Source organism: Rhizoctonia solani, chromosome 1, assembly GCF_016906535.1.
Source record: "Rhizoctonia solani chromosome 1, complete sequence".
Taxonomy (NCBI): Eukaryota; Fungi; Basidiomycota; class Agaricomycetes; order Cantharellales; family Ceratobasidiaceae; genus Rhizoctonia; species Rhizoctonia solani.
In genome coordinates this window covers 803879-823962 of record NC_057370.1, presented here as the reverse complement: position 1 = coordinate 823962, position 20084 = coordinate 803879, and the positions used below count along the sequence as shown (strand labels likewise).

The 20084-nt window shown below is 49.8% G+C and overlaps 10 protein-coding genes across 10 annotated transcripts; 3 read left to right on the top strand and 7 right to left on the bottom strand.

The window, feature by feature from the left end:
• Positions 1-46: 46 nt before the first annotated feature.
• Positions 47-1082, bottom strand: RhiXN_03744 (RNA recognition motif domain-containing protein; the record flags this gene model as incomplete). The annotated part of the gene is made up of 4 exons (XM_043323561.1): positions 47-625; positions 676-729; positions 791-919; positions 972-1082. The coding sequence occupies 4 exons, from the start codon at positions 1080-1082 to the stop codon at positions 47-49; spliced, it is 873 nt and encodes a 290-aa protein (XP_043175980.1).
• Positions 1083-1486: 404 nt separating this feature from the next.
• RhiXN_03743 (RNA recognition motif protein) lies at positions 1487-3299 on the bottom strand (the record flags this gene model as incomplete). The annotated part of the gene is made up of 6 exons (XM_043323560.1): positions 1487-2316; positions 2369-2471; positions 2523-2546; positions 2602-2985; positions 3037-3159; positions 3213-3299. 6 exons carry the CDS (start codon positions 3297-3299, stop codon positions 1487-1489), a joined length of 1551 nt encoding a protein of 516 aa, XP_043175979.1.
• Positions 3300-4068: 769 nt separating this feature from the next.
• On the bottom strand, positions 4069-5320 carry RhiXN_03742 (Rab proteins geranylgeranyltransferase component A; the record flags this gene model as incomplete). The annotated part of the gene is made up of 4 exons (XM_043323559.1): positions 4069-4285; positions 4335-4434; positions 4498-4960; positions 5015-5320. The coding sequence occupies 4 exons, from the start codon at positions 5318-5320 to the stop codon at positions 4069-4071; spliced, it is 1086 nt and encodes a 361-aa protein (XP_043175978.1).
• Positions 5321-5705: 385 nt separating this feature from the next.
• On the bottom strand, positions 5706-6266 carry RhiXN_03741 (Rab proteins geranylgeranyltransferase component A; the record flags this gene model as incomplete). Its single annotated transcript, XM_043323558.1, has 2 exons — positions 5706-6138; positions 6190-6266. The coding sequence occupies 2 exons, from the start codon at positions 6264-6266 to the stop codon at positions 5706-5708; spliced, it is 510 nt and encodes a 169-aa protein (XP_043175977.1).
• Positions 6267-6570: 304 nt separating this feature from the next.
• RhiXN_03740 (Guanine nucleotide exchange factor synembryn protein) lies at positions 6571-9093 on the top strand (the record flags this gene model as incomplete). The annotated part of the gene is made up of 9 exons (XM_043323557.1): positions 6571-6739; positions 6786-6862; positions 6909-7070; positions 7122-7247; positions 7296-7459; positions 7585-8136; positions 8212-8342; positions 8733-8849; positions 8903-9093. 9 exons carry the CDS (start codon positions 6571-6573, stop codon positions 9091-9093), a joined length of 1689 nt encoding a protein of 562 aa, XP_043175976.1.
• A 320-nt stretch (positions 9094-9413) lies between these two features.
• Positions 9414-10415, bottom strand: RhiXN_03739 (mannose-6-phosphate isomerase; the record flags this gene model as incomplete). The annotated part of the gene is made up of 4 exons (XM_043323556.1): positions 9414-9681; positions 9731-9860; positions 9919-9945; positions 10001-10415. The coding sequence occupies 4 exons, from the start codon at positions 10413-10415 to the stop codon at positions 9414-9416; spliced, it is 840 nt and encodes a 279-aa protein (XP_043175975.1).
• A 114-nt stretch (positions 10416-10529) lies between these two features.
• RhiXN_03738 (mannose-6-phosphate isomerase) lies at positions 10530-10972 on the bottom strand (the record flags this gene model as incomplete). Its single annotated transcript, XM_043323555.1, has 2 exons — positions 10530-10781; positions 10832-10972. The coding sequence occupies 2 exons, from the start codon at positions 10970-10972 to the stop codon at positions 10530-10532; spliced, it is 393 nt and encodes a 130-aa protein (XP_043175974.1).
• A 162-nt stretch (positions 10973-11134) lies between these two features.
• RhiXN_03737 (DnaJ domain protein) lies at positions 11135-13642 on the top strand (the record flags this gene model as incomplete). The annotated part of the gene is made up of 11 exons (XM_043323554.1): positions 11135-11237; positions 11292-11388; positions 11439-11553; positions 11606-11658; positions 11709-11795; positions 11845-12016; positions 12066-12320; positions 12375-12465; positions 12519-13069; positions 13146-13382; positions 13433-13642. The coding sequence occupies 11 exons, from the start codon at positions 11135-11137 to the stop codon at positions 13640-13642; spliced, it is 1971 nt and encodes a 656-aa protein (XP_043175973.1).
• Positions 13643-14284: 642 nt separating this feature from the next.
• Positions 14285-15240, top strand: RhiXN_03736 (translocation protein Sec63; the record flags this gene model as incomplete). Its single annotated transcript, XM_043323553.1, has 2 exons — positions 14285-14389; positions 14452-15240. The coding sequence occupies 2 exons, from the start codon at positions 14285-14287 to the stop codon at positions 15238-15240; spliced, it is 894 nt and encodes a 297-aa protein (XP_043175972.1).
• A 1999-nt stretch (positions 15241-17239) lies between these two features.
• On the bottom strand, positions 17240-19766 carry RhiXN_03735 (uncharacterized protein; the record flags this gene model as incomplete). Its single annotated transcript, XM_043323552.1, has 4 exons — positions 17240-17722; positions 17777-17909; positions 17958-18174; positions 18230-19766. The coding sequence occupies 4 exons, from the start codon at positions 19764-19766 to the stop codon at positions 17240-17242; spliced, it is 2370 nt and encodes a 789-aa protein (XP_043175971.1).
• Positions 19767-20084: the final 318 nt, after the last annotated feature.

Sequence of the window (20084 nt, the reverse complement as noted above, 5' to 3'; positions counted from 1 at the left end):
ACAAAGCGCGCAAGATTAAAAATGTCCAAATCAAGCCGGAGATCAACTAGAAAAACATGGCCTTGAACCCTTTCTTCAATGTCTGTCCAAACAAACTTCTAGGCACGTCCCTCGAATCGGCGTTGGATCCAAACGAATCGTCCCACTGCGAACAAGGAGTCGTGGGCCCATCATGGCTATCGCTGGACACCGAGCATATCGTGACAGGCGAAAGCGGCCATTCTCTCCTCGCGAGTTCTTCCCGAGATATGTGCATGTTGGTACTCAATTGAAAGAGCCTGGGACGTTCTCTCGGTTTTAAACTTGGCATCGAACTTACCTTGCACTTTTCGGATCCGAAACTCGGGTCTTCGCAAGTCCGAGTAGGCGTCCATCCATATCGTTTCGCCTTTGGATCCCGCCCCCGGATTCTCACAATTTTGGTCTTGGTCTTGTTCTCTTCGGAAGCTGGCGGTTGGTTGCTCCTCGGTAGCGGAGCGGTCTGCAAGACGAGTTCAAAGTTGTTCGAGTACCATTGGTGGACTAGTGCGCAGAGCTGGGGAAGCGGGATGTCGAGAAGGTCGTGTGCGTCCGAGAGAGTAGTCTTTATTTCTCGGTGCTCGTACGGCTTTGGGGTGGTCCGTTCCTAGCGCATGAGTTTCGTTATTCAAAGGGGGATTTTCGGAATTTTCTTACGCATAAATGGTCGACTAGAGGTCTTACAATCGCCAACAAGAGGGAATGGGCGGCCTGTAGTTAAATTCCCGAGTTCGTCATTAATCCCGAATACCAGAATTCAGATGAGGCTTACATTGAACTCGACCTCCGTCCCGGTATGTTCGTACCCATACCGTGCGGCCAGCAGACAGAGTTGAGGTAGCAGTATGCGGACTTTACCAAACACATCGCGAGACATGTCAATCCTACCCAGGTCCAAATCCTAGCTCCCTCATTGGCAAAAAGAATGATATTTTGAAAGCATGATTACTCACGTAGGATACGGACAAGTCCACAACTAGCTCTACGGCCCACCTTTCCTTCTCGCCGATGAGCTCGAAATTGGAGAGAAGGAGGTAGGTCATAAATACGGCGTTGTACACCATTGCTGTAGCCTAAATTACTACCGCTGTCTGTTATGGGTTGGTCGTCCGACTCAAGGGAGGAAGTGAACGTTGAAATCAAGAAGAATAGGGGGGGATTGTGCGCAAAGAAGTCCATCCGACACGGCATAGGGGCTGGCCTCTCTGCGTGTATAGCGTCATGTGAGCCCAGGGTCAAAACAACGCATACAATTGGTGGCACTGCCGTCGATCTTCCTTCCTCTTTAGGTAACGCCTAATTCACATGCTCACGCAATTTATTTTTTTAAGAAAATTATTCACCAAATTCAAATCAAAACAAGAAAAAAAAGAGGATATATACATGACAATATGCGAGTAGCAGATTCACAGTAGGGCTATCCGAATACGATAAGCCCTGTCCTTTTTACAACCCCTAATCAAGAGAATTAGAAAGTGGTTTTGTTACCCCTGAACTCGACAGCACCACCGGTACGAGCTCCACCACGGGGACCACCTCGTCCTCCACCGCGACCACGCCCGCCGCCTCTTCCACCACCTCGTCCACCACGATCGCCTCCAAATCCACGATCGCCTCCGAACCCGCCACGTCCTCCGCCACGTCCTCCACCGCGGCCACCGCGTGCGCCGCCTGCTCCACCTGCTCCTCGGGGCTGAGAGTAGTCCAACCTCAAGGTTCGTCCGTCGAGGTCCTTGCCCTTCATAGCTTCGTATGCCTTGGTAGCACCCTCTTGGTCCCCGAATTCGACATACCCAAAGCCCTTGGGCTTGCCGCTCTCTTGGTCGGTAGGAAGTCGGACGTGGGTGACATCGCCAAACTCGCCAAACGCGGTCCAGAGCCCGTCTTCGGTGGTGTTCCAGGACAAGTTTCCGACAAACAGCGTGGTGCTTGGTTGAGACTCCGAGTCGCCGAACACTTGGGCCCGCTTTTCGGGGTTGGGCTGACGAGGCTGGGAGATGTCGACGTTGACCTCACGGCCGTCGATTTGCTTGCCGTTCATCTCTTCTACGGCTTTCTGAGCCTCTGCAGGCGACGAGAACTCGACGTATGCGAAACCGCGGGATTTGCCCGAGTTACGGTCCATTTGGACGCGAGCTGCAACGACAGTACCACAGCCCTGGAATTCCTGAGCAAGCCAGTCGTTGTCGACGTTCCAGGAGAGACGGCCAACAAAGACGGTGTTGGATTCTCCTGCTTCAGTGTCGGTTTTGGCCTTCTTGGCGGGTGTTTGGGCGGGCTCTTCGGCTTTGCGTTTGCCTACCAGTATGGGTTAGCTAAGCGGAATGAATGTGCGAAGAGATATATATACCATTGGCACCAGCTGCGGGAGCATCCTTCATGGCAACATCACCATCTTCATCCTCAGACGAGTCGGATGAGTCGCTGCTCGAGTCCGAATCCTTAGCCTTGGCCTAATGCAATTGATGAATAAACAAATTAAAATCAAATAGATTATTACTCACAGCAGCGGTCTTGACAGGTGAAGCCTTAACAGCGGGCTTCGCCTTTGCGTCTTCCTCATCGGAAGAATCGGAATCAGACGAGTCGCTCGATTATCTTCCTTTGCAGCGGCAGCAGCAGGTTTGCCATTGGCCGCAGGCTTAGCAGCAGCGGCCTTTGCCTTGGCCGGCTTGTCATCCGAGTCGGAATCGTCAGAATCGCTCGATTCGCTGCTGAGCTATCGTCCTTGTTTGCAGGGGCAGACTTGCCGTTCACAGCAGCGGGTTTCGCAGGCTCAGAGTCCGATTCAGACTCGGAATCGCTCGAGTCGCTGCTGCCGGCTTTGGCAGCGGCCTTGCCGTTTGGCTTGACGGCCGCAGCTTTAGAGGGCTCATCGTCGGATTCAGAGTCCGAATCAGACTCGGAAGAGCTAGACTCAGCGGCCTTGGTAGCAGCCTTGGTAGCCGCCTTGACTGGGGCCGCCTTCTATAATTAATATATGAGTATAGTACATTACATGTAAATGAATCGACTTACAGCGGTGCCATTTGCCTTGGCTGCGGGCTTGGGTGCCTCATCCTCGCTAGAGGAGTCTTCAGAGGACGAATCGCTCGACTCGGCAGGCTTGGGAGGAGGAGGAGCGGCAGCTTTCTTGTCCTTCTGCAAGAAAGTGAATATTACATCCAACTGCAGCTGTTAAGTGTTAGACTCACCTTGCTCTTCTCCTTTACAGGAGCAGCCGCAGCAGGCTTCGCCTTTGTAGTAGCTTGAGCTTGAGCAGCAGCCTTGGATTTGCCCATTTCGTCTCGAATACAAGGAAAGGAGAATGAGGTGGGTGTGGTGGGGACAAGAAAATGATCAGCACCAAATTGCGGATTTGGCGCTTATTTATTCGATTACGCTATCCTCCTCCAAAATTTTGGATTTGGACCGGCCCTAAGCTAATAGCAAATATATAATCTCGAAATGAGTGATCTTCCACAGCCAGTTTTTTTTTCTTTCTTCTTTCTTCTTTCTCGTCTTTGCTCCTTGCGCGCTTAGTGGTGACTTGATCCAGTGTATATTCTGGATTGCGAGTCGCCGTGCGGATGGATACGAGACAGAGTCGTGTGTTCAATGATGATTAACCTATCACATTCAAGCTCAACAGTCTGACTTACGATGTTGACTTTTACTTCTGCAATCCTGAGAACACACGCTTTGATCTTTTGTCTATCCGTGCTGGCCTGTTTGTCATCAGGTCGCATGTAATCGGTGAGTCTCTTTTTGCCTGATTGCTCCCGGGTGTGATGTCCTACGCATGTATTACCGGAGCGGGGGAACCAAAAGGTTCAGCTCGACGTTGGCTCGGATGCTCAGGCTCGTTTTGGGTCTGTGTGTCCATATGGGTGGGCGTTGGGTGTTCTCCGTAGTGACCTTTTTCTCATAGTTACACTGACCCGTCTATTCTCGCTGTCGTCGGTTTCGACTCGCATACTGACACTCTTGCTTGCAGGTATGTGTTGCGAAACTGCGTAATGCATGTGCACGTATTGTTGCTTGATTCATTACATTTGTACATATATATATTCAATCGTCAAACAAGTCTTCCTCTCTTTCTATTCGCGCGAAAAATTCTACTCCGTCTTTCCCCTTGCCGTCTTCTCCTGGTTGATCTCCCAATGCGTCCCAGAACACCTGTTCCGCTTCCCGCGCAGCTGCATCAGGACCTTCAGTCAAATGGGTTGTCGAGTACGAGGATGGTTGCCCTTGTCTTGAAGGTAACTCTCGAGATGGGTCCGCATGTCTAACAACGACTTGATCGACCTCTTTCTCTCCAATACACTTCCCCCCACACTTCGGGTCGAGGGGAACATGCGTCTAGTACGGCCGATATGTACTTGGCAAAGTATTCTTTGGGGTCTTGAGCCGACTGAGCCGTAAAGTACAATATACCTATGTTCCCAGCACCTTGAGTTAGATCGTTCTGGTAGTAAAATAATGGAACCCCACACGTACATTTGCCATCTGGACAACTCATAGTCGAAGCCCCATTAACAAGCACACTCACTGCCCCTTCTTCAGACGGCAAGATGATAATACTTTCATCGAGCCTATCTTCTCCTGCCGGCTGATCAGACGAAACAGACTGCTCAGAAGCAGAAGCGAACGTGGCAGGGGCGTCGATAACAAGTATCGCGCGGATCGTATTGCCGAATTTGGGTTCATGTGGCGTCGTCCCCGGGTGGTTGGATTCGTCCAAGATGTGAGCGAGCCATCCGTCGGACCCGATAATTGTGTTTGCCGTGAACGGTGCCGCGAACCCTTCGAGCCGGATTCGAAAGTATGGGCCGGTAGGTGTAGGCGGGTGAATCTCGGCCTTGTTTCCACCTTGTTCGTTCTGAGCGTTAGGTTCGCTGGCTTCGGTCTGAGTTTGGAGCCCAGCTTCGGTCTGAACTTCGGTAGAAGACACGTCGACTCCCTCTGTCCGTATGTCTCAAAGTCGACGGAGGATGGTAGGAAGTGAAAGTTTTACCGCTCGAGCTGGTCCACGATCGATGTGTCGCTTCGTCTTGTGCTTCTTCTTCTTATCTTCACCTTCTTTTCCCTTGTCTGCATCCAACTTAGGTCCGTCATGGCGTGTGACCTCGAGGACTTTGCGTCCCAAAACGTACGTCCCACCCTGCACAGCGCAAGTCCTACAAAACCCCTGTGCGAGCTCTCCAGCACCGCCATAGTGGCCGATTAAAAATGGAGAAGGGCCGTATCGTCCCACCGAGCGGAGGTAAGTTCGGGTACGAACAAGGGCGGGAAGTGTTTGGTCTGTCGGAATATTATACATTATTTAATTATTCAACGACGCGGGCTGCGATGTGAAAGAAAATGAAATGAATCAAGGGGTAAAGTGTGGAGAAGGTGTTTAGAGTTTATTAGGTGGGGCGGGTTGTGGAGCGGAAGAGTCCGGGCTGTGGATACGAGAAAAACTAAAAAGGTAGAAACCCGAAATTGAGAAGATTCAAGGGGTAGAGGGGGCCAGGACTTCAAAACAAAAGGGGGGGGGTGGAAATTTTGCCTAGATACGGATGAAACGTGCCTTTTGAATCCACACAAAACGCGACCGCGTAACCGAGTGCCTCGGCCAGTTCTTTATCAATCCCAAAGACGTCTCGGACAAATTCGAGTAGAGGGGTCGTCTCTTGCCTAGACTCGGATTAGTTATAGACCTTCTAGGGAAACAGGGAAGGCAAAAGAGGGTGAACACCTTCGAGTTCGGGGGATTGCTCAAATTCTCCAGTCGCGAACATTAGAAACTTGATTAGTCGTCGTTTTTGGACTAGACTGATCGTCTTGTCTTTGAACACATCTTGTTTATTCGCTGGGACGTTTTTGAATCCGTCTTTGGTTTGGATTACAACGCGTTTGGGCAAGACAAAGCTTCCGTATCGGGAAACGCCAGAGTTTACGAGTGCAGCAATAAAGGGACCAGTGGCAGGTATGAGATGCGGCGTAAGCGAAAGTGAGTATTGGCGAGACACGAGCGAAGGATGAAAGGTGGGATTGAAAGATGCGAGTTCAGAGAGGGTCAGTGAAGCATGGGGGCCACCGTATGCTTCGGATTCGTCGACGTGGATAATAGGTTTACTCGCGGCGGCTAGTGCGCTATGTATATATTGTTAGGTACTGGGTGGGAGAAGAGGTGAGATGACATACGCGGCTACGATAGACTGTGTGAGTCCAGTTCCTATGACTACGGCCTCAAAGTGTGATTCTCGTAGTTCGTCTTGCATGGTCGGAGGGTACAAGTTGTCGCCACGGCGCTTAGCATGGAAGAGGGAAGATGCCGCGGCTTAACCCTGGCCCCTAGAAAATCAATAGTCCCTATCTATAATCGTCGATTTGGTATACCAATGTCGATTTATTAATTTCCCGACGTCATGGGCTCTACATTCCAGCCGCGGGTGATAGAATGAGGATAGCAACAAGAGCAAATTTGCGATTGATGCATCTGAAACGTCGGCCAGTGATCGGGCCGGAAGCAGCCTAGTAATCTCTCTCTTACCACCACCCTACCACGCTCCTTACACGCCCACCATGTCCCTCCTCACCGACTATCGTGCCTCTGCCTCGCCTACTGTTCTCGCCAATATCACCAATGCATCTATAGGGGCATTCAACGACCAGGACAGAGCAATACTCATCCAGCTCATTATTGATGATGTAGTTGCTGCCCGGAACGGACAGGGCAGGATTGCGTCGAAAGGTATATCGCGTCTGGATGTCTAGAGAATGAAACTAACGCCAAATAGATATCGCACTTGCTCTCGGGGCTATCAAGTCTCTTGGTAGGCTTGAATCTGGCTCACGCGTCGTCGCTTCTGAAAAGGTAGGCTTCACAAGCTTCTTCCTATACCGGCGCTAACGCCTACCAGAACTTGAGCCACTTTCTGGACATTGCCAAAGACCTTTCCTCCAATGCTGAGGCTTCTAAACAAGCCATGCGGTGTATTGCCAATGCTATCTTGCTTGTTCCTGCTGGTCGGGAAACGCTCGTTGACTTGGATGGGGACGAGTTTTGCACGAGGGTTTATATTGTGAGTCTACTACTAGTGATGTACGAGGATATACTGATATTCGGATGGTAGAACGAAGCGTCATCTCCCGAATTCATCTTTTTGGCATCTCGACTGTTATTCTTTATGGCTCATACCGATGGGTCATTCATCTCTCGCGTTGTGCGACAACACCGTTTGCCCAACCTCTTGGCCCAAGTACGCCCTACCTTCCTTCCCTGTTACCTAAACTAACATACCCCGTAGCAAATTGAAAGTCTAGGCCAATCCGACGCTCCATTTGCCAAAGATGCCCTTACAGACATTTTGAAGCTTCATTTCTCTGCCGTTGCCAAGTATTCCAGATTAGTTGGTCATGAATCCGGACCAGGACTAGTATTAGGAGAGTACTGGGACGATGTTTTCGAACCGTGTGTTTCTTCCATTCTTTGAACTGAGATGGTCAACTGACATTTTGACGCCCTCTTGCCCATCGATATCTCTTGTATATCGTATATCTCGAATCTTGACACCTTCTATTCGGCACACAATACAGCACGGCGTCCCCACTTATCAAACTTTTACATACCCTTTCTTCCTCACCGTCTAACCCTATTACAGGGAATCTGACTTACGCAATCCATGCGCTTCTTAACGTCCCCGTCGCTCCTTTTGCCCATCTTTGGTTCCCGCAATCTCCTAAACCCAGTCGGTCGAGCTCCAGTGGTACGCAATCGCCTAGACCCAGTTTGGACAAGAATGGATCACCGTTAGAAGCACACGGAAGTGGAAGTGGGAGCGGAAATGGAAGTCCACTGTCCCGTGCATTGAATCTACTCAACCGCAGGTCTTCGCCTGGCCGAAAGTCCCCACCGCTGCCGACGGGAGATTCCGCTATTCGCGCACTTTCCATTCTTCAGAACCTTCTCGCCTTGCACCTTCCCGGCAACTGTGACCCTGACGATGCGGGCGTGAGGGCAGCCGCAAAATCCAAAGGCGTGTCGTTAGACGAGGTGGGAGCGCCGATCGCTGCTCTTGTGACGAGACTTGCTGCTGGTGATGATGGTGCGAGGACGAGAATGGCCGCTGTTGTTTTGCCGCCTGATATGTGAGTATATGCGTCCTGCTCTCTGTATATTGGCTTGTTCTCGTGTTTCGCGCTTTACTAACGTGACTCACTAAGGGATCGTTCGTCTCCCCTTGAGAAAAAGGATGATTTCCTGGGGAGGTGTATAAGGCTCATGACTTCCGTCTACTATCCTACACTAAAGGACGCAATTGGAGAGTTGCTGTTTGTACTTTGCGGTTCAGACGGTAAGTTTTTTGAGTTTATTTTCGAATTGATGTGTGGCTCGAGTATGAGTTTATTTTGGTTGGGGCTTTCGAAGAAAGTCTGTGGCTGGTGATTTGGGGTGCAAAGGGTATGAGAGCTTGCGCTTTGGAGCACTGGATTGGGCCCCGCTCCGTGTGTGTGCCTGGGAGATGCATGATTTTCGTATCCGCAATCCAATTATTAGCAGAAGATCCGCAACCCCGTTGATGGATTGCACATCCTTTTATTACCTCCACCCGACTCGAGACATATTCTTATCATCTCATTTGCTTTTTCATTTTGTTTCGTACACCTTCTCATTGTTATTTCACAATCTTTTCGTTATTTATGTGTTATCAAATCTTACTGACCTTCGCACCGTTATTTCATAGGCCAAGCGCTCTCAGCAGCAATTGGGTACGGCAACGCAGCTGGGCACCTGTACAACAAGGGAATTATGGCTCCTCCCCCTGCTTCGAGTGGTGGTGATGATATCAACCCTATTACCGGTGAGTCCCACCCACTTGCTATCTCGCATCCGACTTATCCCGTCCTTTTCTAGGTACACGCGAAGCCCCCTCTGGTCCCTCTCTTTCCGAAATGACAGACGAGGAGAAACAGCGCGAAGCTGAGAAGCTATTCGTTCTGTTTGATAGGATGGAGCGTATGGGTATGGCCAAGAATCCGATTAGGGAGGCCTTCCAGAGCGGAAAGTTTGAGAATTTACCGAAAAAGGGCGACGATAGCGATTAGGCAGTGCGTGCAGATACTGCTAACCATAGGCGAAACGTATATACTGTAATCAAATGCTCAAGACTGTACTCGAAACACCATTCAAAACCCATCATTCCCCCTCCCTCCGGCCGGTCCTAATAATCCACGACTTCACGATCGCCCTGGGTGGGCTTTGCATTGTGCATGTTTATCTATTTCTTCGTTTTACGATCTGTTATCTGTTGTGTTACGTTTTTGGTGCTTGTGTTTTTTGGCTGTGTTTAGTTTATTATACCTTGCATGTGAGAATTCATGAATCTGTTAGCATTCTATTACTTGATGATAGCTCTATGAGGTGTCTATGAGACCTCGACGAAAGCGCGATAAAGGACTAATCCTTGGTCTCCCGCTGTGAATTCGAGACTCTGCCCTGCACCCGCAAACCACACTTCTCCCTCGGACTTGATCTCTTGGCCTGAGACATTTCCGCTTCCGCTAGTGACAATAAAGATGCTCGGTCCTTCCAAAGCTCGGTGAGAGGCTTTCTTTCCCGCCGGTATGTCCGTCAAGAGAACTGAAAACTCAGGGATCGGCGGGTCGTACAGGGTCGTGAAAGAGTCCGAGTCACTGGGTAATAACACCTAAGTAAGGAATATTGGGTATATGCGGAGCTTACCTTGATTCTCCCTTGAATGGTTTTGGTTCCATACGCTGGGCATCGGCTGGGCCCGAATTGTAGGTCAACATTGATACGAGGGTGGGTACGTCTCTCAATTTGGGCGTCAATCCGGCCCGTACGACATTGTCTAATCCAATCAATGAATTGTAATTTAATAATAGTGAAACAGGGGGGGACGAGCTTACCAGACGTGGCCATGCATTCAATGATATCTGCTCCAATCAGTATATTTCGTCACTGAGCCCATTCAAAACGGGGGAGACTTACCACCTGAAATATACGCATGTGGCTCATCCGCTTGCAAGAACATGGCCTCGCCCTCGTTCAACTTGACGACATTGAGCAAAAACACGCAGAATACGCCCACGTCGCCTGGATACTGTTTAGCCAGAGTCTGGGCAAGATCGGCGACTTGGGATTCGGCGGATGTGGCGCCGCCGGATTCGTATCGTTTGACAAGTTGATCGAGGGCGGATTGGACTTGGTCAGAGGGTGCTGACATCAGTGCGCCAAATACGTCTCTGAGTGTAGATTTCGGATCCGAGGGGGAAGAAGACAAGGCGGACGCGGCTTTTTCGGGTATCAACGAGGCGAACTCGGGAACGGCGGACAAAAAAGTGGATATTTCGGATAGCGGGCGGAAGTTGCAGAATCCGGAAAAGGGTGTGATTGCGATGGCCATCTCTGGCTGTATGCATAGTCAAGTACCGGTATGGCGATGAAGTCGGTCCGTTTTGCACGTACTTTGTGGTTATCATCTGTGAGTGAGGTGTGAGTTATAGGTATGATAGTGATGTCATGGATTGGACGTGCCCTTGTACACATCTGGTCGTTCATTGTGTAGTTTCTCGGCTAGTTTTTTGTTCGGATGGGCTTGAATGCTAAGGGCCTTTTCGATCGCCAGAACCTTGAACAGGAAAGGGAGATCGCCGCCGTATTGCTTGCGCACTTTATCCCCAAGAAGTTCGGGGTGTGCTTGTAGATGATCGTAGAGTTTCTCCCCTGATTGAAGCTTGGAGGGCAGGGTCGGATGGGTTCCCATCCAGAGCTAGCCTGGGGGTATAAATGTCATGGACATGAGGACCGTTGAATACACACCTCAGAGTATGGTTTCTCCTCTTGAAGCTTAAACTCGGGGTCTGCACGAGCATATTGGCCCGCCTTGGAGTTCTTGCCGATCTTTCCCCAGTCGTAAGAGTTGGCGCCAGCCACAATTCGAAACACGCTTTGGGATGCCATATTGAGTGTAGAGTGATCGTCAGGGTTGGCTCCCTGGTGTCGATCAAGGCGCGCTTTATTTGTACACGTGACATTAGCGCTTAGGATCGGCGCTTAGGATAGGTGCCAGCAAGACGCGACGTGGCGGATTGTCTCTAACCACATCATCCATCGACCTTCGTCATGGCCCAGTACAACTACGAGGGCGGGCTGGCCTCGTACTTTATACTGACATTTCTGTCGCTTGTGTTAATACCATTGACTCTGTCGTTCAAGTCATCTGGTCGTAAGTTGTTAATTTATCCCGCAGGTTTCCGTTAATAGACAATTTTGGTTGTAGCCACCAAGAAGACTGTTTCTTGTAAATGTCCAGAATGCAAAAAGAAAGAAGAGAAGTTAAAGAAGTCCGGAGTGTCCTCTGTAAAGCTTGGTCCCAAGTATGTACTGTAGCGTCGATCAGAGCATCCATACTGAGTACACGTTATAGGCTACTTGTGACTATTGCTCTCTGGGCTGTCTTCGGAGCCGTCGCATACAATGCCGCCACTACAAAGAGCGATACAAAAATTTACAATCCCTTCGAAATTCTTGGTATTAAAGCCGTATGTGCACGTGTGATCTACTGGATTAGGTACTGACGTGCGTCGCATCCAGGGTACCAGCGAGAAGGATATCAAACGCCACTACAAAAAACTCTCCGTTAAATTGTGAGTTCGAATGACTTGTGATCTCAGTTCAACGCTTACAGTTAGATTAGCCATCCTGACAAGGTCAAGCTTGTTGCTAACCAAACCATGGAGTCTGTCGCGGCGCATTTCGTCGAGCTTACCAAGGCCTACAAATCGTATGCTCATTCTCTCCATAGGAAAAGCCATGTGCTAACGTTAGTCAAGGTTGACCGATGAGACTGTTCGCCAAAATTTGGAGCAGTATGGCCACCCAGATGGTAAACAGGAATTCAGCGTCGGGATTGCGATCCCCAAATGGGTCGTTGAAGGCAAAAACTCGATGTTTGTCCTTGCTTTCTATGGTGCGATCTTCATGGGCATTCTCCCTCTCGTAGTCGTACGTATCCTCAGCTTGATGAATCTAGCTTTCTCTAACATATCTTTAGGGTCGTTGGTGGTTCGGATCGCGAGGTCTTACCAAAGATGGCGTTCACGGAAACACCGCATCTTTATTCTTCAAAGGAGTTACAGAAGATGCCTCTATCGACTTTTTGGTCAGCTTGTTAAGCCGTGGTTTCTCTGCCGAACAAAAGGCGTTCTCCAGGAAGGTTGCCCATACTCCGGCGGTTGAGGACGATTTGAACGGACTCGAAACCGAGATCAAGGTCCTTTTGGGCCCAAGGTGGAGCACTGTTGCTCAGGTAAGTACCAAACATTTCCCTCACGTGCAATGTATTTAACAAGCACTATAATAGACTGCCAAAGTTCCAGAGGCACGTCGCGCATTGGTCCTGTTGTATGCTCACCTTTTACGCCTCCCGGTCAACAACGATGTTTTACGCAAAGGTTCGTTTATCCTACTTGCGTATGATGAGGATCAGTACTTACGCTTAGTACAGAACAAGCCACTCTCATTTTGCGCGCACCCACTCTCCTTACCTCTCTCCTCACCATGACGCTCTCTCGTAACTGGGCTGCTTCTTCACTTCAGCTCATGCATCTTCACGCCTATCTTGCACAGGCTATACTTCCTTCACCCTTGATTGAGTCACCTTCTACAGCGCTTCTCCAGTACCCCAATGTTAAGAAGGAGGACACTGCCGCCGTTCGTTCGGGCGAGGTCTCTGAGCTGCTCTCGAATCTCAGTGACAAGGATGTCGCCTCGGGTGTCCGCGCTGCCGCTGCAAACTCGGGTAAACTCGATATTATTGACGCCAAGTTCAAGGTCATTGGTGAACGCATTGTTACCCCGAACGCAATTGTCAACCTATTGTTCCGTGCACAAGTTATACCCCGTATAAAACCTGAAGGCAAGGAGAAAGAGACCGAGCTGAGCGTTGAGGAGGCAAAGGCGGCAGCCAAGGCCCTTGACGAACGGGAGAACGCTTTCTTGGCTACCAGGCATGAAACTGAGCCTTTGGACGATGAAGCAACCGACCTTACTAAATTTGTTCATGCTCCTCACTGGCCTGAGGCAAGTCGTCCGTTGTTTACGACCCGATGCTCATGCTAACAATGTAAAATAGAACCGAAAGCCTTCGTGGTGGGTCATGATTTGCAACCAACCCGGTGACAAGATTATCTTCGGTCCGCAAAAGTTCAGCGATGTCCCTGAGGCGTCTGGATCTACATCTGGGGTTGATGCCAAGGGCCGTTTGTACAAATTGCAGTTCCAGTCCCCACCCCAGGTTGGCACTTATGCATTTCGTGCGGTGTTTGTCAGTGATACGTTTGTTGGCGATGACTTGGCAATGGATCTTAGCGTAAGTCGTGTCACTTCTTATGACACATGTCAACTAACACGTCAATATAGCTTACTGTGGAGGACGTCTCCGCCCTTACTAGCGAGGAGGCTGGAGCCGAAGACGAAATTTCCGACCCTGATGAGGATACCCTTGCTGGTCAGATGGCTGCTATGCGTGGTGGTGCCGTGAAGCGACGGGCGGATGATGAGAGTGAGGATGAGAGTGATACTGATGGGGATGAATCGGATAGCAGCGACGATAGCAGCGATGATGATTAGACGGCGGTTCTGAATCACATTGGAAAACATGTATATCATATTGCATCGTGGTTTCGCTCTCCACGTACTTAGTTATCGTGTACCAAATTTCACATTATCTACTTTTCGACAATTTACTTAACCCTGAATGAGTCTCGAAGCGGCGCCCCTATGATCGGCGCATGATGTTTGGGTACGTCGATCATTCTCGGCACTTCGATTGCCAATTTGGCGCTGCTCACAGTAATCTTCCCCACCCGATCGTCGACGTTGATGAAATAGTTTGACTGAAATGTCTGTAAAACGACATGCAGTTGCCATGCGTCAATACGTGAGAATCCGACGTATATAAGCCCCCTGCCATCTTCTAAACCCTCGGGCCCTCCCCAGCCTCACCAACCTCCGCGCTCCAGTCAAATTTCGAACGACAGAAAGATGTCCTCTTGTGTCCGACACCCGGTGTCACTCGACTGTAATGCAAAGTTTGTTGCATACTCTCTTCTTTCTGGATTTGGGCATATCACTGAGAGAGTGTGTGATGCAACTCGATTTATTTTAAGCCTCCTCCCATCCGGGATCAATGGTAGTTAGTTTATTTACTCCATATCATGTCTACAGAATCTTTATTCTCTTTTACAAGATCGCAGGCTAGTCAAGGTACCGATGACCGATCACGCATATACCCTGGCCCAGCTTTACCTTCCTGAGCTTCGTGTCATGTCTTCTCGTCACAGCTACGTTCACGATAAAACTCTTAGGAATTTCAAGGTAAGCATTTATTTGGCTAAATGCTCACTCGTCCATTCAATCTTGAACATTATTGTACATAGCAAGCTGGAGCCATCTTGAACATCATCGTGTCTCCTCTCATCTCTCATCTATCTCGTGAGGAGCAGAAGTACCTGGTCGGTTCTATCAATGACGCCGAAACGCTATTGTCCAATCCGCTCGATATATTGAATGAGCTGATCGCAGCCTGGAAGATTCGTCATTTCGAACTATTCACCAATTGGCGCTCGCTCCCTGTCTCAGGTGTCGAACAATACCATTTTGGGGTCAAACTGCCTGTTCCGCTTTCACTCGAGGAGATCCTGACACCACTGCCATATCCTTCAAAGGTTTCTCAAGTCAAGAGGACGCGGATCGTGGGTTGTCAAAAGACGGCGAATTTCTGTACGAATTCTTCTTGTGACCAGCGAGATCAACTTCGAAAGCCTATGGATCTCCAACCCGCCACTCGCTTCGTCCCTTCAAAATGTACAAACGGATCCAATATCAAAGCATTGGATTCTATACCTCGGCAATTTGTTCTCTCTCACTTGAGATATGCACAATCTTCTTCAGATTCTTCATCTGTATCGACCGATGATTGTGGGTTTAGCAGTATGAGTAGTAGAAGCAGTTCGCCTCTGATTGCGGACGAGATTTATGAAGAGAGTACTTGGGACCTTGTTGAGGAAGGATACGATCTCGATCTTGGGTGTGCCTGTCACCTGGAACATGTTTGTGGAGCCTATGTCGGATGCCGGTCGATGGGTAACAAGGCGGGAAGGTACCATTTAAAGCGTAGTGGCACAAGGATCATGGATAGTTGGAGGAGTTTATTAAAGACGCGATAGAGTTCGAGGTATTATCCAGTGTTAGTGTTAGAATCACACTCTAATTTCATTAAACCAATCTTATCGTAGCGTTTTTGCCCATGTATTTTACATCTTGTTGCGCATATATTCATGTGTGTAATCACAGGTGAAGATTTGTTAGTTTACTGAACCTGTAAAACTTGTAAAGCTGACGACAGCAATTGCCCGCCACTAAGCCTGAGGAAGGCAGCTCCTACCCAGCACTAACAATAAAATTGACAGTAAATGCGCATTTCTACACCAACAGACACCTTAGGCCAGAGTCAAACTCAAAACCCCACTGCTCACTTTCTCTTCCCCAGCCAGTAAACTCCATTTCAAAAATTGGCATACTGTGCCACACCTGACAGAAATACCCTTGAGTATAATTACACATTCTACACTTTTGACATTGTGCTAACTGGGCCAAGTACAATTTTAAAATCACTCTGGCCTAAGGTACCCAACGAGAGCAATTTTGAGCAAAAAATATAACAGGGCTGTGCCAAATTTGGTTTTATAGGTAAACGTCAAGCTTACAGTATAGCACTGGCAATGTACGTAGCTACACATTCACAATACGAGACAAACTGGTTGTGTATGCTTAGTGTTGTAACCTCACTGTGGCTAGTTGTTCCATACAGTGTGATACTTAGTTAATGTACGCCAAAGGGACCAACTCAGTACAGCTAAAAATCCAAGTTGAATGAGTTATTTCTTTAAAACCCAAGGATAAGTCATTGATTGGGCTTGAGCATTCCGGATCTCATTGCATGTACTCTATAGGTCTTAAGTCTATAATACGATAGTAGAGTTTTTTTTTTTAAAAAAAAAGCGGAAGATGGCTACAATGTAGAGGCTATTGGTTGAGCTGAATTTACGAGTGGAGTGTAGAACTGAAGCTCGATACCGGCACATATAGTCAGATTTCATATGATCAGTTACAAAATTGACATGGTTTTGGCACTCAGGTTTGATATCCACGTCACTGTGCAACTGCAGTCACCCATCCCAATGCCCAAGTAAAGGGCCGCAGGTGTGGCAAGGCGCGGGTGGCCATTGCCAATTAACCCGGCCAACCGTTCCGCCGTCACGGTCCTAACTGCGGGCCCCACTGCGGGCTTACCCGGCTGACGCGCCGTCCAAGGAATAGCCTTCGCCGGCACCGAGAAGGTCAAGCTACCCCCCTCGGCCTACATGGCCTTCACACATCGGATCCCACCCACCTGGAGGACGTTGAGCTGGCCGTTGTTCATAGCCGAGACCCACTCTCGTGCAGACATTCTCACTAATGGGGAAGCAACCTCGAAACAGAGCGTTGAGGCAGCCGAATGAGCGCCGGTCGAGCATACAAACACACACGAAAGTCCCAACGACACCCAACGCACAATGAGTTGGACATTTTACGACGAAGCCAGCGGAGTCGCAAAATAGCGACTTAGCCGGAGCATGCAGCGAGTCACGTTTATATGGACGTGTATTAAAATAAATAAAAGAGCGAGTCCCTGGTCCACCCTCGCTGCTTCGCAGCCGCGGGGGTTCCCCAACCCTCACCGGTCTGGGTCTCGTGGCCGACAAGGACCAGCGGGCAGAGGATAAGTTTGCCAGGGTGAAGCTATGAGAGTCGACGCACGCTGATTGAACAAGCCTGAGTATACAATGGAGCTTGATCGAAACAGTTACAACTTGAGACAATCTCTGAATCGCTCCCAACACGTTCATTACATTTACTAAACACAGAAGTCGTACCCGCAAGTCCTTTCCATTCAGAGCCGATCTCCACAGGATTCCAGTACGGTAAAGGTCGAACGATATTCCCGGGCGGAATGCTGGTTAAGCGCTTCATAGAAACGATAGTGGGCAGAGGTAAGGAAAGAGATAAAAGAGATGTGGAGGAAGCAATTGTGCCGTCCCATCTATTCCAAGATAAACAACTAATGGTAGAGATATAGCATATGTAGTAAGGATACTGCTATAGTTCAACGAAAGGTGAAAGTCCTTAATCAATGAGAGGAAGACTGTAACTTGACGATTGCCACGTCAAAATCCCGATCAGGGTCCTAATTAGACCCCATTTCTCCTCGCAGCTTAGTTTTGTTGTCCCAGACAAGGGCTCCGATTCCGGTTCCGACGAATCGTCATCAGATGCAATATCTCCTTGTCTATATAAGTTTTGATGGAGGAATCGAGCGAAACGGAGTATAACTTTCCGTGCATACGCCCAATCCGTGTCCGCCGAATCGATTACCCTTGCCATTTGCGCACGAGCTCTGTCTGAGTTGGCGATAAAAAATGACTTGAAGCTGTCGTCCGGCGAGCATAGTTTTTCGCGCAGCAAATTTGCATTGTGCTGATTATACTCCCGCGCATGCACGGCGACCAGCCATACCAGCACCCACAGGAAAGACTCAAGGTCATGCATGAACGTGTGCCGGGCTGGCTCTTCCGACAGAAGCTGGGAGGACATGAACGCGATTGTGCCCTGAGATATTCCAGAGCTCAGCTAACGCTCCACTCACATCAATCATCTACTCACCGTCCTTTCTGCATTGGCTCGCACATCGGTCTCCGGCCTGTCTTCAGCGACCGAGAACTCCATATCATACAAACGACCAATTGACTTCCCGCTTGGGTATCGCCCTTCGACATATTCTTTCAGCGTACTTGCTCTGACAACACCATCAGCCACTCTCTCAGCCAGCACTCCAGACACTTACTCTTTGATCTCACTCTCATCCTCCAGAGTAACTTCGTCGAAGTCATACGAGACAAACGCATCACTCGGAATCCCGTCGACGATATCGCTCCCGTCGTGATCTACGCTGGCAGGCATACCGCCTTCCCACCAGTCTTTAGAGCCAGGAGCTTGGCATAGTATGTTCCCCTCGCTGATATCACGATGGACCTGGTCGGACATGGCCATCGATGCATATCCTACTCCACGTTCTATCTTGAGCACGACCCTGATCGAGCAGAGCGCTGGACTCACCAACAAGTGCATCACGCAGCACTACCATCAGATGCCGAAACCGCTTGATCCTCCACAGCCGGGCTCCCTCGTCCATCAGTATCAAGCTATGCACTCGATCCTCGGGTACTTCCAGTAGCTTCAGCTGCGCCTTCTTGTACGACTTCTGGCCCTTGATGCTGCGCGCGTTCTTAGAGTTCATAGAAGTGCTAGCTTCCAGCATCTGTTGTTTGTGTTTCTCAGACATGTTCATGAACAAATACTGGTAACGGGATGGGGCCAGCAAGCTTCGATCCTTGATCTTCGTGTCGTTCAAGTACTCGTTCCAGTGGCATCTGCATATCCCCGGTCTTCCTTCCAGCTTCCGTAGCGTGTCTCCCTCGTCAGGTCTAGACTCATGCCGCCATATCGACTTCAGCACAGCACGGTGTTTCGGGTTACCCACTCTGCATAGCAGCATGACCACCGTAGCCCTGCCCACCAAGCACATCCGGTGACACATCAGTTCCATCACTATCCAGCGCCAGTTACCCGTCTTGACCCGCAGCTGTCTCTTCCGACCGTCGTCCTCGGCCGCAAGTGGAGGCCAGTAGTAGAAACGTGTATCGTACCCGAACTGACCGTCGTCGAGCCCGAACACACTCGCAACACCCCGTATGAACTGCTCGGGATCAACTTTGACATCGATAGGCGTCGAGTGAATGATCCCGCTCCGGCCCACGCGCACAAACGTCGCCTTGGTTCCGCATAGAGCGAGTGAGTATATGAACCGTCGGTATACCTGATGGGTGAACATGGCTCTGGAGTAGCGAGCGATCTGCATAAGCGCTTCTCCGAGCTGGTCTGGCTTGGCCTTGCACTCCGCAAAGAACTCCAGGGTGCCCCAGTGATAGCGCCCATCAGTGTTCGTGTGTCCTTGTACAATATCCGGAGAGGTGTCTGTGTCGTCGTCATGGTCATAAAGAACGCGTGTTTCCCGCAGTGCGACTATTGGCTGAGGTCCAGTACGAAATCGGCTGCCCCTGAAGGCAGCACGCATGATGACATCCAGCAAGTCGGCCCAAGCCTGATGCATCAAGTGGTTTTCCGCAGATTCGAAGTTGGTGCAATCGATCGACCAGTGCCCGTCGCGTCGCAGCACTGGTGACTCAGCCAATCGCTCCATCGTCGCCGTCAGATGGGCCTGGTCAATGGGAAGGTCCTCGCATAATGATGGGTACTGGAACACTGCGCCGTTGATCTCTTCGCGGAGGATTTCTTGCATCTCTTCGGCCTTTCTTCCAGGCCTGCTAACTGAGGCCGCAGCATCTATTGTATCGACTGCAGTCTGCGAAGCAAGTGTAGCCTGCATAGGCCGGCTTTGACATGAGTTTTGAAGCTGGACGGGTATATGACCTGGGTGACAAGAGCTCTGGCGAAAAGGTGTGTCCTTAACAGGTGGTCTTGAAGAAGGTGGTGTTACGTTGTCGGTTTTGGAAGTCTGTATTTTTCTACGTTTAGGAGGTCGAGGGTCTTGTGGCGCATCGCCTGGGAGTTGGGGCAGAAGAACAGTAGACATAATACGATACTGTGGTGAGACGGTGGAAGAAGAAAGCAAACCTTCGATGTTGAGCAGCTCCCTGATCACGTGTAAAAGGGTTGCAGTTGTATTATGGCATACATTTTGCTTGGGCACGGCCTTCGAAGTGGATGGCGCGTCAACCGGGTAAGCCCGCGGTTAGGACCGTGACGGCGGAACGGTTGGCCGGGTTAATTGGCAATGGCCACCCGCGCCTTGCCACACCTGCGGCCCTTACTCGGGCATTGGGGTGGGTGACCGCGGTTGCAGTAAACAGTGCACAGTGACGTGGATATCAAACATGACTGCCAAAACCAT